Raw genomic sequence first — 14,150 nt, 5'->3', positions numbered from 1 at the left:
TTGAGTGCGGTTCCAGTCTCAGATCTGACAACTTAAAATTCATGCCGGGTGTGTGTGCGTGCAAACCCAAAATCCTGAGAGGAGAATAGAGGAGAAGGGATTGCAGTGTGGTCATCCCTTGCCCCCAGGAGGGTGATTTCTCGTTTTTTTTGTCTCTCTGTCTCTTTGACAAGTGCACGTGCTCTATAGCAAAAAACTAAGGGGGGAAAAAGAAGAAAATAAAGTAAATGAAAATCTCCTATAGTCCCAACACCAAGAAGCATATTTTCTTCTTTTTTTTCCCAACATAGCTGAGATCACAACATATCCCCAATAATATACCCTATTTTACTCACTGTTGTATTTCCCCATTTTACTGAACAATCTTCAGAAGCACTGCTTCTAATGACTATAAAAGAAAATATTACTTTCCAACATTTAAATTACTATTATTAAACATACCAAACACTACAGAAACACATTTTAGTTAAGTTGTTCTGTTTGACAAATTTTCTAGATGTGGCATGATCATAAGATAATAAAGTCTCCTGCAACAAGACAGCTGTAAATGAATTTTTTAAAATAATATTATTCTTAAGTGATTACATTTTCCTCACTTTAGTTTCCAATTACCTTCCAAACTTTGGCCCTCAGATCAGCAGGTAGTGGTCTACCTTGAATTATATTTCTCAAAGTTTCAAGATCACAGCCTCCTGCTTCCAGAGCTTCTTCAAGATCTTTTTCCCTAAAAAATAAGCCCTTCATTAAGAGATTTTAAAGTATATACTTTAATTAATAGTTTTTCTTTTTCAACATTCGTTTATAAGCATTACCTACTGAATTTAAAGGCTGTGTCTAAGAAAAAGGTTCCCAGCAGTCAAAATGTAATTCCAAGGCCTATAAGGACTCATTTAGTCTGTGTTTTTGGATGTGAGTCTCAGGTTTTATACCGTCAATTTCCTCTTATTTTACACTTAATTCTTTGGTTATATATTTTCCCAGGTTAGACAAGTTTACAAAGAGAGGATGGGACAAAAAGAGTGGCAGTATTATGAAATCATAGTATTAAGTTGTCAGAAGAGTCATGGCATATTTTTCATTTTTCGATGCAAAAATGTGTCATGACTTTTCCAGTGACCTAACATCAATCATAGTGTTGACGGCAATAGTAATTACTGACACTTTATACAGACTAAATATGTGACAGACACCATTCTAAACATTTTTACATGTATTCTTTTAAACCCTCACAATAGTCCTATGAAGTAAGTTACATCATTGGCCCCAGTTACATATACAAAAAGGAAGGCAAAGAGGGGTTATATACCTTTATGAGACAATTGAAGAAATTATTGCATGATATTAAAACACTATTATTCACAGGATCAGTAGACAGTGTAATGGTTATGTCACTGGACTCCCATGTAGTCAACCAAGTTTGAGATGGCAGTTTAAAACTCATGCTGGACATGTGTGCCAGTGTGCCCAAAATCCCAAGAGGAGAATGGAGGAGAAGGGATTGCTGTGTGGCTATCCTCCTAGGAAGTGATTATTTTGCTTTCTGTCTCTCTGTCTCTCCAATGAGTGCACATGTCCTATAGCAAAAATCTCTTAAAAAAAAAAAAAACAAGAAAAAAAATTACTATTCTCTCAAATGTTTAACAGTTTTAGGATTCAAATTTTAATAGTCTAGTTCCTGAATTCACACTCCTAACATTAGGCTAACAAGCAGCAAGGAGAAATTATAAAATTCAGCCAAGAATTCAAAACACTGACTTCTGAGACTACTTAGTACATTAACTATATCAGTATCATGCCTAGAGTAGTGCCTGGCTTACAGTAAGTACACAATAAATGTTAGAGGAACAAACAAGCTTCTGTTGGTAGTACAGGCTGAGTACCCCTTCTCTGAAATGCCTGGAACCAGAGTAGTTTGGATTTTGTTTTTTTATCAGATTTTGGAATATGAGCATTACATAATGAGGTATTGTAAGCATGGGCCTCAAATCTAACTGAAATTCATTTATGTTCACATATACCTCATACACATAACATGAAGGTAATTCTGCAATTTTTTTTTTTTTTACTGCAAACCGTTACATAAGGTTAGGTGTGGAATTTTCCACTTGTGACATCCTGTCCACACTCAATAAGTATTGGATTTTTTTTTTGAGAGAGATTTTTGCTATAGGGCGCGTGTGCTCGCCAGACAGACAGAGAGAGACAGAGAGACAGAAAGCAGGAAATCACTCCCCAGGGGGGATGGCCATGCCACAATTCCTTCTCCTCCATTCTCCTCTTGGGATCTTGTGCCCTCACGCACACGTGCCCGGTGTGAGTTTAAGCCACCGGGTCCAGGACGCGAACTGAGGTCGACTACGTGGGAGTCCAGCAACATAGCCATTACGCTAACTGCTGGTCCCAAGAAGTATTGGATTTTGAAGCATCCTGAATTTCAGATTTTCAGATTAATGATGCTAAATCTGTATACATTAAAACAAAAATAGTAATACCATATAATCAAGTAAATCATTAAGCAGTTATCTTCAGTCTTCTGTATTTAAAAAGTATGAAATTAATTTTATTTTCATTTATATATCTCTAATTAATCATTTTTAAAATTCTACAAAGGTATGAACTGTTTTTAGCCAGAAAATAACTGATTAAATTAATACTCTAGATGGGGCCAGCAGATGGCATGGTAGTTAAGGGTGCTGGACTTCCACATGACTAACTGCAGTTCAAGTCCCAGACCTGGTGGCTTGCTTTCTCATGTTTTCTCTCTCTCTCTTTCTGTCCCTCTCTGGTCAAATTAAAATAAATGCATAAACAAAGTTAAAAATAAAATAATTCTTTTAAAAAATTAATTCCCTAGAAATTCTTAAAAGCTGAATTTTCAGTCATTGTTTGTAATTTTAGTGTTCAATTTTTAAATTATGCAAATTTTTTAAGCCCACAAATCAGGCAATTTCTAACATTCTTTGAAGTAACCTAAAAGTTAGCTCATCCCCAGGATTGGGACATTGAGATTTTGTCCCATTTTTGTGGTTTTAAGGGTAACAAATACTTCCATTTCTCATTCTCTCAATACAATGCTACAAACCTCCTCTATTAGTAGGATTCTAAGAATGTTGGTATAAATGTATACATTTCATAAAGTGTTTTCCTCTTGGGGAAAGAAACTGAATGAAAATGTAATCACTTGGGATCGTCACATTTGATAGAAGAACGATGATCAAATTCAAAAGGCTCCTTAACAAACGTATTAGAAAATGCACATGAACAAGAAGACAAGAAACATTTTGTTTTTTTGTTTTTTTCCTACATGGTCACCAAAATGTTGTAAAGGAAAGGGAGGAAAAGAGATTTTGTGTCTACTATTAATAAGCATTTCAGGATTATGGCTAATAAAAAATGAGAGTTATCTATTCTATGCCAGCCACAATGCCTAAGACAGCCTATTAGAGTTTGAGGGACTATTTATAACCATGAAATAAATAAAATTTAATGACATCTTTGGTGAATAAATGCCATAATAGTTAAATGGTCAAATGTATAAGTGAAATGAGAAACTGAAAACATCAGGTCCAGCAAGTGGCATGGTGGTTAAAGGTGCTGGACTCCCACATGGCTGACCACGGTTCAAGTCTCAGACCTGGTGGTTTGCTTTCTCACTTTCTCTCTCTCTCTCTGTCTCTCTCTGATCAAACTGGAAAATAATAATGATAATAATAATAAATAACAGTTAAATAAAACCATTGTTTAAAAAAAAAAAAAACTGAAAACATCATTTAATGAGATGAAATTCTTTTACCAAGTAAATGAGGAACTTGATTTTTTCCATTTTTCAGTGCAAAATCCTCATTTTTCTTTTTGAAGTAACTTTGCCAAACTCCTTTTATTCTAGATAACAAAGCTAGCATTTGGAGGCAAAGTGCCCAATACTCAGAGAATGTTCTAAATTATGACAATGTACAAACGCATCTCTGTTGATACAGCTGCCATTAGACCCTTTGACGCTACTCCAAAGGACCCATAAACCTGGTTTCTAGCAGTACAACCAAGAGCAAGAGCTCCTTTGAGAGTCCCCAGAATGATATTTTTTACCTAGTAAAAGACATTTCTCCCAAACCTAATGATTAATAGTAACATTATCTTTTGAACAAGACACGTAAGCATTCAGTTATCAGATCTTCAGCGCTACAAAAGTGCTGTAGTAGTAGAAAAGAGTTGAAAATCCTGAAGTTAAATAATTCACAGAAGGAGCAGGCAGAGATAACTCTATGGCATTTAGCTCACAAACAGAACCCCCCCCACCACCACCACCAAGTTTCTATTTTTGGACAGCAACAAAATTCTAATATACAAAATAAAATCCATGTCTGGTGCAGTATGAGTAGGCGGGTTACCGTTTCTCCAGTCTTCTTTGATTACGGGTAGTTCCTTATTGACCTTACAAGCTACGTAAGGGTTGGTAGAGTGATATTGGACACTGAGAAAAGGTCTTAAAGTATAGCCTTTGTCCATTTAGTCTAGGAAGTATGAAAAATAAGTAATTGTTTCCTTTGTTCATAAAGTTCAGGACAGAGCAAATCCAAAGCTTGGGGTGAGAAAGAAGGACCCACAGCCTCTTGGCCTTGTGACTTTGAAACTATAACGTATGTTAGTATAAAACTGCAGGTTATTGTGGATGATATATCAATGACATATTTTTGAAACCTAGATAAAACAACAGACCTTCCTCCCACCTTAAGTTTTATGGGAAATCCATCTAATCCAAGAATTGTAACCAAAGTTGCTTTAGAATTACAGCTGGGCAAACAATGTGACTAGATTAATATAGAATTAGTAATGTTTACAGTAAAGCAAACAACAGTTATTTTTCTTCCTCAAGAAACGGTAAGTACCTTCTAACGTATGGGAGCATTTGTACTATGTTAAGCGGAAGGAAAAAGCATCAACTTCCAATCACTACCAGATTTAATACGTATTTCTAAATGCTTCTAGGATTAATACATTCAACTAGAAATCTAATTACTTTCTCGATAAACCAAATATTGAATTATACTAAAAATTATGTGGTTGGGTGGTTGGACGGTCATTAGGTCTGTCTGTCTGTCTGTCTGTCTGTCTATCTATCTATTTTGCTATAGGGCACGTGTACTCGCCAGAAAGACACAGAGAGACAGAAAGTGAGAAATCACCCCCCCCGGGGGGGGGGGTGGCTACACCGCAAACCCTTCTCCTCCATTCTCCTCTCGGGATCTTGGGCACACACGCACACATGCCCGGTGTGAGTTTAGGCCACCGGGTCCAAGACTCAAACCACGGTCGACTACATGGGAGTCCAGCTACACAGCCATTATGCCAACTGCTGGCCCCTAAAAGTTACGTTTTTTAAAAGCAACTAGTTATATACGCTTTGTCCCTAGAACTAAAAAAGTTACACAGCCAGCCCCATATCTCAGTTGGCTGAGCACTGAGCAGAGGGAGTGGGTTCCACATAGCCGGCCGTGATTCAAACTCTGACCTTGGTAGCCTGAAAAACACTCCCAGCAGGACAGTGAAATGGAGAAAAAATGACTGCAGTATGACTACGCCCCGTGGGGATTTTCTTCTCTCTCTAGAGAACACACATGTTCTCTGGCAATAAAAGAAAAAACAAGATACAGAAAATCTCCCACTAGGAAAAAAATGATCATATGTTAAACCTTTCTTTAAATTCTGTTTTCCTCTAACCATATTCTAAAGATTTCTTTTCCCCCATCAGTTCAAAATAATAAAAACTTCTTTGTACATACTCTATCTTGAAACAGAAGATGAAAATAAGACCTAGTTTATCTCCTGATTTTTTTTTTTTTTTTTGGAGAGGTTTTTGCTATAGGGTACGTGTGCTTGCCAGAAAGACAGAGAGAGACAGAGAGACAGAAAGGAAGAAATCATCCCCTCTTCCCCCCCACCCCCCGGGGGATGGCCACACCACAATCCCTCCTGCTCCACCATCTTCTTGGGATCTCGGGCACGCATGCACACGCACCCGGCGTGAGTTTAAGCCACCAGGTGCGGGACTTGAACTGTGGTCCACTACATGGGAGTCCAGTGACATAGCCATTACACCAAGTGCTGGTCCCTCTCCTGATGTTTTTATAACATGCATCTTCTGCACTTCTCCAATACTGAACACTGGAAAGTAAACAGGATAAACAGGTTCAACCATATCTGACAACAAATTGTCTTCTAAAGGTTCACATTTAATGATAAGTTAGGAAGTTAAAACATGTCAAAAACATTTGGTTTGATTTCTGAGTACAGAAGAAAATCGATTAGGGGGCAGAGCTCTGAAGTACTTGTCCTCTTACATACTACACATAATTTGACTCTTCTTAAAACAATCTCCTTTAGGGACCAGCAGAGGGTGTAACGGTTATGTTGCTGGACTCCCACTTAGTTGACTGTGGTTCGGTCCTGGACCCAGCGGCTTGAAACTCATGCAGGGCATGTGTGCGTGTGCGTGCCCAAAATCCCAAGAGGAGACTGGAGAAGGGATTGTGGGGTGGCCATCCCACCAGGAGGGTGGGTGATTTCTCACTTTTTGTCTCTCTGGTGAACACATGCATCTCACAGTAAAAACAAAACAAAACAAAACAAAACAAAACGAAACAAAAACCTCTCTGAAAAAAAAAACCCTTCTTCAGATTATCTTTTGCTTTCCTAATTCATACTTTGAATGCTTTCCTTTCCTGACACTTTCTCATTCAAACCTTTTAATGAATGGGTATTGAGAATCTACTACATGTTAGGCACTGAAAGAGACACTGGGGATGTGATAGTCCACAAAACTCAGTATTCTCAAGGAGCCTACATTCTAGCTGGCTATTAGAAGGTTCTAGCTCAAGTCCTATTATCTAAATCCTGTTGAACAGAGATGGGAATGGCTCTTTCTGGGGTGTTCATTCACTCAGATTTGCTTTGGATATAAACCACTGTCAGCACAGATTAAACCATCACAGCCCAGCTCACCCATGTATATATCATCACCAGGCACAAGCCTCTGACCAATTATTAAAATTCTAAAAGGACCAGCTAACTCCTTGTAAGCATAAGTTATGTGACAATGAGTAAGCCACACATGCTAAGTTGTGGTTTTATGGCTTAATTTGTGCCACCACGTTTCTGGGTATATTCTTAATGTCCAGGTCATGAGACATCAGCATCAAAGATTTGTCTTGAGTTGTTGTACTACTATTGTCATTGGGCTGGTTACAAATGAATAACACACCAAAATTCCTTAATTAGTTCCTGAAGTTTTGGGTAACATTAAGTAGAAACAGAAATAAGACAACTTTTTACAGATTCCCTTGTACAGTAGATAAGGATGGAATTCAATGACCATAACATACTGTCCAACTTGTTATTCTTATTAGTTACTTTGTCAAACTATCAAAATTTTCTAAATATTTCAACAAATAGTGTGACAACACAAAAAAGGCCTTGACAACTTACAGTCTTGTGACAATTTCATAACTGTGAAACCACTACATTATCTGTACTGTCAAGCATTGTTATAAGCATTTTAACAAATTATTCATTTGCATGTCAAGGGGGAAAATACTTCATACACCAGCTTATAGGTATTAGTGAAACTTTATTTTTATCTAATTTTTTAACTGCCAGGGAACATGTGCATTCACCCAGAGACAGATTAGAGAAAAAGGGAGAAAGCACCTCCCAATGGAATGAGGTCTTACTATAATCCCTTCTCCATTTCTCCATCTTGCTGAGATTTAGGGCATGTACGCACACACACACACACACACACACACACACACACACACACACACACACACACACACACACACACACACACACACACACACACTTGGCATGTTTATCAAGCCACCCGGGTCAGGATTTGAATCATGAGGTCAATCGTATGTGTTCTGGCTGACTGAACTACTAGGCTATAGGGCCACCCCAAGAGAAACTTTTTATTAAGATCAGATCCACAGAAGTAGGTGCTGTATTGGTCTTGGCTTGGCAAGTCTAACAACCTGATAGCTACAGTATGCCATCACTGTGCAACAGGCAAAAGAGCTAGAGATCACAAAAACACGATTGTGTAATCTACTAAAATTAACCACAAATGGAACAGATGCTTTAAGCCTTTTTTCCTAGACTTATTTTTGACCCGTAATCCACTTAGATCAAATTGCACCAACAGTACAAATGGTCGGTCCATCTTCCTCTGCTAAGAAAAGATAAGAAGTTGCTGCATAACAAAAAAAAGAAAAAAAATTTTTATAAATATATGCATTATATTACAATGCATTTACTATAAGACTTTGTCTACAAAAATGAGAATAATTTCTCTCCTAAGGAACAGTTAAGAGCACTTCAGAGAATATTCTAAATCCTTTCTTCTTCCATACTCTCTCAAAAGTGTGTTCCCTCCCATACATGAGATAACTCTCCAGCACTTTTTTTAAGTAGGAAAAGAGACGTTAATAAAAAGTGAAGATTTTAACAGAAAAATATACCAACACCAGAAAAGTGATTGGTGGGCAGCTGTATGAGGACAACTGGAATGGTGTTACTTTTATTGTGGAGTCTTGTCACCAATATTTAGTAGAGAAGGTCTGGCATGGGAGCGAGTTCTTTTGTTTGACTTTGTAGGCTTTTGTGCACTTTCATCAGGTAAGGGAATCTGACTGCCTGATTAGCATGCCCAGTATAGACTCTGACTGTATGGTATGAGCATGTGCATAGGAGATTCTGCCCACAACAATTTAGATGCAAGTGTGATATTGACCAAGGGTCAATATCTGTTTCTGGGTGCATATGCAGAATGTCAGAAGGGAAGATAATAACCTTTCTAAGTTCTTTGAAGAAAACTGAGGTAATAAAAAATAGAAGATAAGCTTCCCCTTGATGGCACCAGAAGCCAGGTGGAAGTCTGGAGGGAATATGGTTGTAACCCCTGATAAGCTGGAATTAATGAGGCATATGCTTCTGCCATTAGATACTGCTCATATATGACTATCACCTGTAATATCCTCCCTTCAAGGACTTGAGACCTCGAATTCTTTTAAGGAAAAGGGCCAGAAGGTCTCCTCTTCCAGAGCTACTTCCAGCTGACATCAAACAGCAGAAAGGGGGGTCAGAGTCTTAGTCTTAGCTATATGTCAGGTCAGTCCCAAAGTCCCAATAGTATGCAGAGATTTCATGGGCGGCATCACGTGAACCACGGAAACTTGTCATGGCTCAGTCTAGAGGAGAAAAGTGGCATCATCAGATACTGGTTGATGTTGTAATATAAAAAAGTGGTTTGTATCCAGTTGGTAACAAGCCTAGTGAGGGCTAGGAAAAAGGAGGGACAAAACTAATAACCAGAATAGTCATTAGAAGTAGACCCACTAGTGACAATAGAAGGATTTAAAGCCAACTTTATGTATCTTTTTCATTTAATTTAAAAAAGAGGTTTTCACCTTAGGGCATGTGTGCTCAGCAGAGACAGAGAGACAGAGACAGTGAGAGGGAAAGTGAGAAATCAGCCCTAGGAGGAATGGCCACATCACAATCCCCTCTCCTTTCTCCTCCTGGCATCTTGGGCATGTACGAACATGCGTCCAATGTGATTTTGAAGCCACTGGGTCTGCAACTAGACCCTCAGTTGGCCATCTGGGAGTTTTGCAATATAACTACTATGCCATCTGCTGGTCCTGCCAACTTTTAGTATCTTAAGAAGATGATCCTGGAACCAGCAGATGGTGTAACAGTTATGCCACTAGACTTCCATGTATTCGACCCCAGTTCGAGTCCTGGACCCAGTAGCTTAAAAATCATGCCAGGCGTATGTGCATGTGTGCCTATAATCCTGAGAGGAGGAGCTGGCAGGTGGTGTGGTGGTTAAGGGCTCTGGACTCCCACATGGCCGACCGCGGTTTGAGTCCCGAACCTGGTGGCTTACCTTCTCACTTTCTCTCTCTCCCACTTCGTCCCTCTCTGGTCAAAAGAAAATAAATAAATTATTTAACTAAATGAAATAATTCTTTAAAAAATATTCTTAGAGGAGAACAGAGAAGGGATTGTGGTGTGGCTATACGCCCTAGGGGGTGATTGCTTGCTTTCTGTCTCTATGACTCTCTGGCAAGTGCATGCACCCTAAAGCAAAAATCTCTCTTTAAAAGAAAGAAGAGGAGGATCCTAGATTTTTAATTTTTGTGGCATTTTTGAGAAGAGCCTCAATATTTTGTTGAATTTGTCCTAGATGATTAACATAGTATCAGTATTTTCTTTCAGAAACTTGTGCTTAGGTATTACTTAGGACCTTTTTCATGGGAAGCAATCTTGAAACTATGGATGACAAAACTTAAAGCAACCACAGTTCCTAACAATGATGATGTAATAGACAAATTTAGCTGTTACTACTGTAGATAGTACTTAAAATAACATCAGATGTGATTGATGTCATTATAGCAGTATGAAAGAAAATAGCCTAAGTGATTGATTTTCAAGACTAGCTTAAAAAAGACTGCTTAACCAGCTTATATATGTGACAATCCCAGAAAGTACACATTGCCAAAAAGTTCCTGAACAAATGAAATCCAAAAAAAACAGGTTGCGGGGGACCAGCAGTTAGCGTAATGGCTATGTCGCTGGACTCCCATGTAGTGGACTGCGGTTCATGTCCCGGACCCGGTGGCTTAAAACTCATGCCAGGTGCGTGTGTGTGCGTGCCCAAGATTCCGAGAGAAGACTGGAGAAGGGATTGCGGCGTGACCATCCCCCCTGGGGGGTGATTTCTCGCTTTCTGTCTCTCTGTCTCTCCCTGTCTGTCTGGCGAGCGCACGTGCCCTATAGCAACAAACAAAAAACAAAAAACAAACAAACAAAAAACCCAAAAAACAACACCTCACCAAAAACAACAGGTTGCCCTTGAGAAATGACTTCCCAAGATTATGGCTGGTCATCAGACCTTTGGTCCTTTTTATTTCCTGCTTCTACTTTTCCAGGCCCTTTTGCAGATCTTTTTCATGGGTCTGTCCTGAGCCTGTGCCTTTCTATTAGACAAGAGACGGAAGGAGACAATAAATGCTTAATCAGGCAATAATGAAATTTGGGCAATGTCCAGGAAAATTATATACCCCATAGTACTCAGTCAATGAGGAACTGGGGGAGGGACCTGCGTATTAGAAAATAAATTGCTTGTTTTAAACCTTTTCAGGTGAGCCTGCCCATCAGACATCAGATCATGCAAGATTGCCATTAAAGTCTTATTTTGCTGTACCTCGTGTCTCCATGTCCATTCTTTGGCATTGGATGGATGAGCGCATTTGTCACAAGCACATTCAGCTTTAGAACATTCATCAACAAAAACCTTAATTTAATGATCTTTGTAATTCTTTCTTAAGCTCTTCTAACATAATTCAAACCTTCAACGTGCTTTAGACTTTTATAATAGCAGTTGTTCCTTCCTTTCCTTTTTTTTCATTCTAAGATAATCTAGCCATTTTACCTTAAAGCAAGAACTTTACTAAACAAAATACTTTCCTAGCTAAACAGAGGCACAAGTAATCTATCTGTTTGGTTTTGTTTTTCCACTGAAAAATTAACCTGGAAACTAGAGGGCATCCATTGTATGACAAAGAATGCAATAAAAAAACCAAAAGTCATGGGACCAGCAGTTAGAGTAATAGCTATGTCGCTGGACTCCCATGTATTTGACCGGGGTTTGAGTCCCGGACCCGGTGGCTTACACTCACGCCGGGAGCGTGTGTGTGCAAGCCCAAGATCCCGAGAGGAGAATGGAGGAGAAGGGACTGCGGCATGGCCATCCCCGCTGGGGAGTGATAACTCACTTTCTGTCTCTGTCTTTCTGGCGAGTGCATGCACCCTATAGCAAAAATCGCTCCAAAAAAAGAAAAAAAATAAAGTCAGACAGCCATTACCTATGTTTATTACAAATTTCTACTTTCATCAAAAGCGCAGTGATAAGAGAAACATCACCAACATTCCTTTCCTTGAAACCATAATTTTTTTAAAATGAAGGAACTACTGCAAATGAAGTGACAGCACTGCAAATGTCATTTGCACAATTCTTTCCACAGGTATTTTCCCAGTGGGGATCAGAAAACTTCCCAGTTTGGCAAAGAAATTCATACTGGATCTATTTTTTAACCTGGATTCTCACCAGTCATAAAGATTTATTTGATTAGAAATGATCTCATTTACTTTCATTATTGCTTTCTGAAAATTTTTTGGTTGTTTGTTTTGCCATAGGTCATGTGTGCTCACCAGAGAGAAACAGAGACAGAGAGAATGAAAGTAAGAAATCATCCTCCAGGGAGATGGCCATGCCATAATCCCTTCTCATCCATTCTCCTCCTGGGACTTTTGGGCAGGCACTGTCCTTCTCACCCCCCTCCCCTCCACATACACACACCTGTCGCCTTGTGTAATCTTTAGACCAGGTCCAGGACTCCAACCACAGAGTTGGCCACATGAGAATCCAGCTCCTTAACCACTATACCACCTGCAGGTCCCTTGTTCTTTTATTTTAGAAATCTAAATGGAATTTACAAAATAAAGTTCAAGAATTTTTATATTCAACCACATATCTAATAGAGATGAAGCCATCCTTCTATGAATTACTTTTATAGCTCAAAACAAGAGATAGAAACTTTTTTATTTTTTGAGAGGTTTTTGCTATAGGGCACACATGCTCACCAGAAAGACAGAGAGAGACAGAGAGACAAAAATAAGAGTATATAAAACTAAGAGAATGGCCAGCCTAATAGTAGGGACAAGTACAGAGTTGGAAAGATCAGACCACAGTAACACAGCAAATTCAATAAAAAAGAGATTAATTACATGAAACTGAACTAGTGAAATAGAATTTTGTGACTCTAGACTAAAACATTACTGATTTTCTTCAATGCTTTGATTTCCACATTTAAGGACTTTTTTCTTGAACTGTTGATAGGTTCATCTACCTACTATTTAAACTGAATCCTAACCTTTTCCCTGGCTTAAGTTTTAAGCAGATTTCTCTTAACATTTTTTGATTTGGTCTATTAAAACTAAAACTGTTTTTCTTGAAATTAAAAAATGCATTAAAAAATACCTATTAATACCTATTTAAGGACTGCAGTAAACTATATAGCCCCAGCTAGGTACTACTTTGTAGTATGTTCACTTGACTCACTGAAGTTTACACCTAAAGTCAGACATGTGTTCACAGATATGTATATATTGGCTGTGCTTGCTATCGAAAGTTTTTAAATTAATTAAGATCGTTAGTGAATCAATGAAATATGAAAAAAAAAAGGCATGGAAAACAACTGTAGATAACAGAGACAGTGTGGGAGGAGCAGTGGGATTGGCAGAGGGTGAGAGGTAGGGAATCAAGGGGAGGGAAGAAAAATATATAAGAAACAAAAAATAGAAAATTATTTGTTAATGATAACAAGTATGGTGATATCCTGGACTGAGCCAATATACAATGTATTCTGGATGGAAAATCTCATATTGTATACTGCACTGATGTGAAGACAATGTAAATAATAATAAAGGGTAAAGCACTATATAATATATAGTATTTTCTTTTATCTCCTTGCTATAATGATTAAATACCATCATAACAACTAGGTTTATGAAACTACTATTTGAAAATAAGAAAAGAAACACTATAACATTCTCACCCAACAATGAAATGCTATGTCGGTTAAAAAAATTTTTTTTAATTCCTTTAATCTTCAAGAAAAAGGATGAAGATTTGAAACAAATGATTTAGCTAGTCATCATTTTCTTATTTTTATTACAAAGTTAAGCAGACCCTTAAAAACAAATATACATGAAATCTCAGGAAATAGGCTTCTTTCACCTGGCTCTTAACAGCTATTTTCTTTCCATAGGGACAATCTGATCTTATGAGCCTAACATAAAGGACTCATTTACATTCTATTTAATCCTCAGTATCTAAGTCAGTCACTTTAAGCACTGTTCCTTTTCAAACTGTTAATCCTATTCTACTTTGCTAGAACAAGTGCTTTTCAAAACCACCTGTATTTTGGGTATCTTTAGAGGTATCTTCACATACTACCTAGAGATGAAATAATAAAGTACCCAAGTGAGGTACCACCATGAATTCTAGTTTTAAAACTGTTTCAGGA

General features: G+C 38.1%; 1 protein-coding gene across 3 annotated transcripts in view; it reads right to left on the bottom strand.

Moving 5' to 3' along the window:
* TBC1D23 (TBC1 domain family member 23) overlaps nt 1-14,150 on the bottom strand; it is a 73,213-nt gene that overhangs the window by 51,992 nt on the left and 7,071 nt on the right. For 2 of the 3 annotated variants that reach the window (XM_006143554.3, XM_006143555.3), the window contains exon 2: nt 613-724. The exons of the other annotated variant lie outside the window; for it this stretch is intronic. In XM_006143554.3, the coding sequence (XP_006143616.1) occupies nt 613-724 (112 nt within the window). The remainder of the gene's footprint in view (nt 1-612; nt 725-14,150) is intronic. 3 annotated transcript variants of the gene reach the window in all.

The sequence above is a fragment of the Tupaia chinensis genome, unplaced genomic scaffold (assembly GCF_000334495.1).
Source record: "Tupaia chinensis unplaced genomic scaffold, TupChi_1.0 Scaffold000100_1, whole genome shotgun sequence".
In the NCBI taxonomy this organism is placed as follows: Eukaryota; Metazoa; Chordata; class Mammalia; order Scandentia; family Tupaiidae; genus Tupaia; species Tupaia belangeri.
Note: the sequence above shows the minus strand (reverse complement) of the source record. Positions and strands in the feature narration are given on the sequence as shown.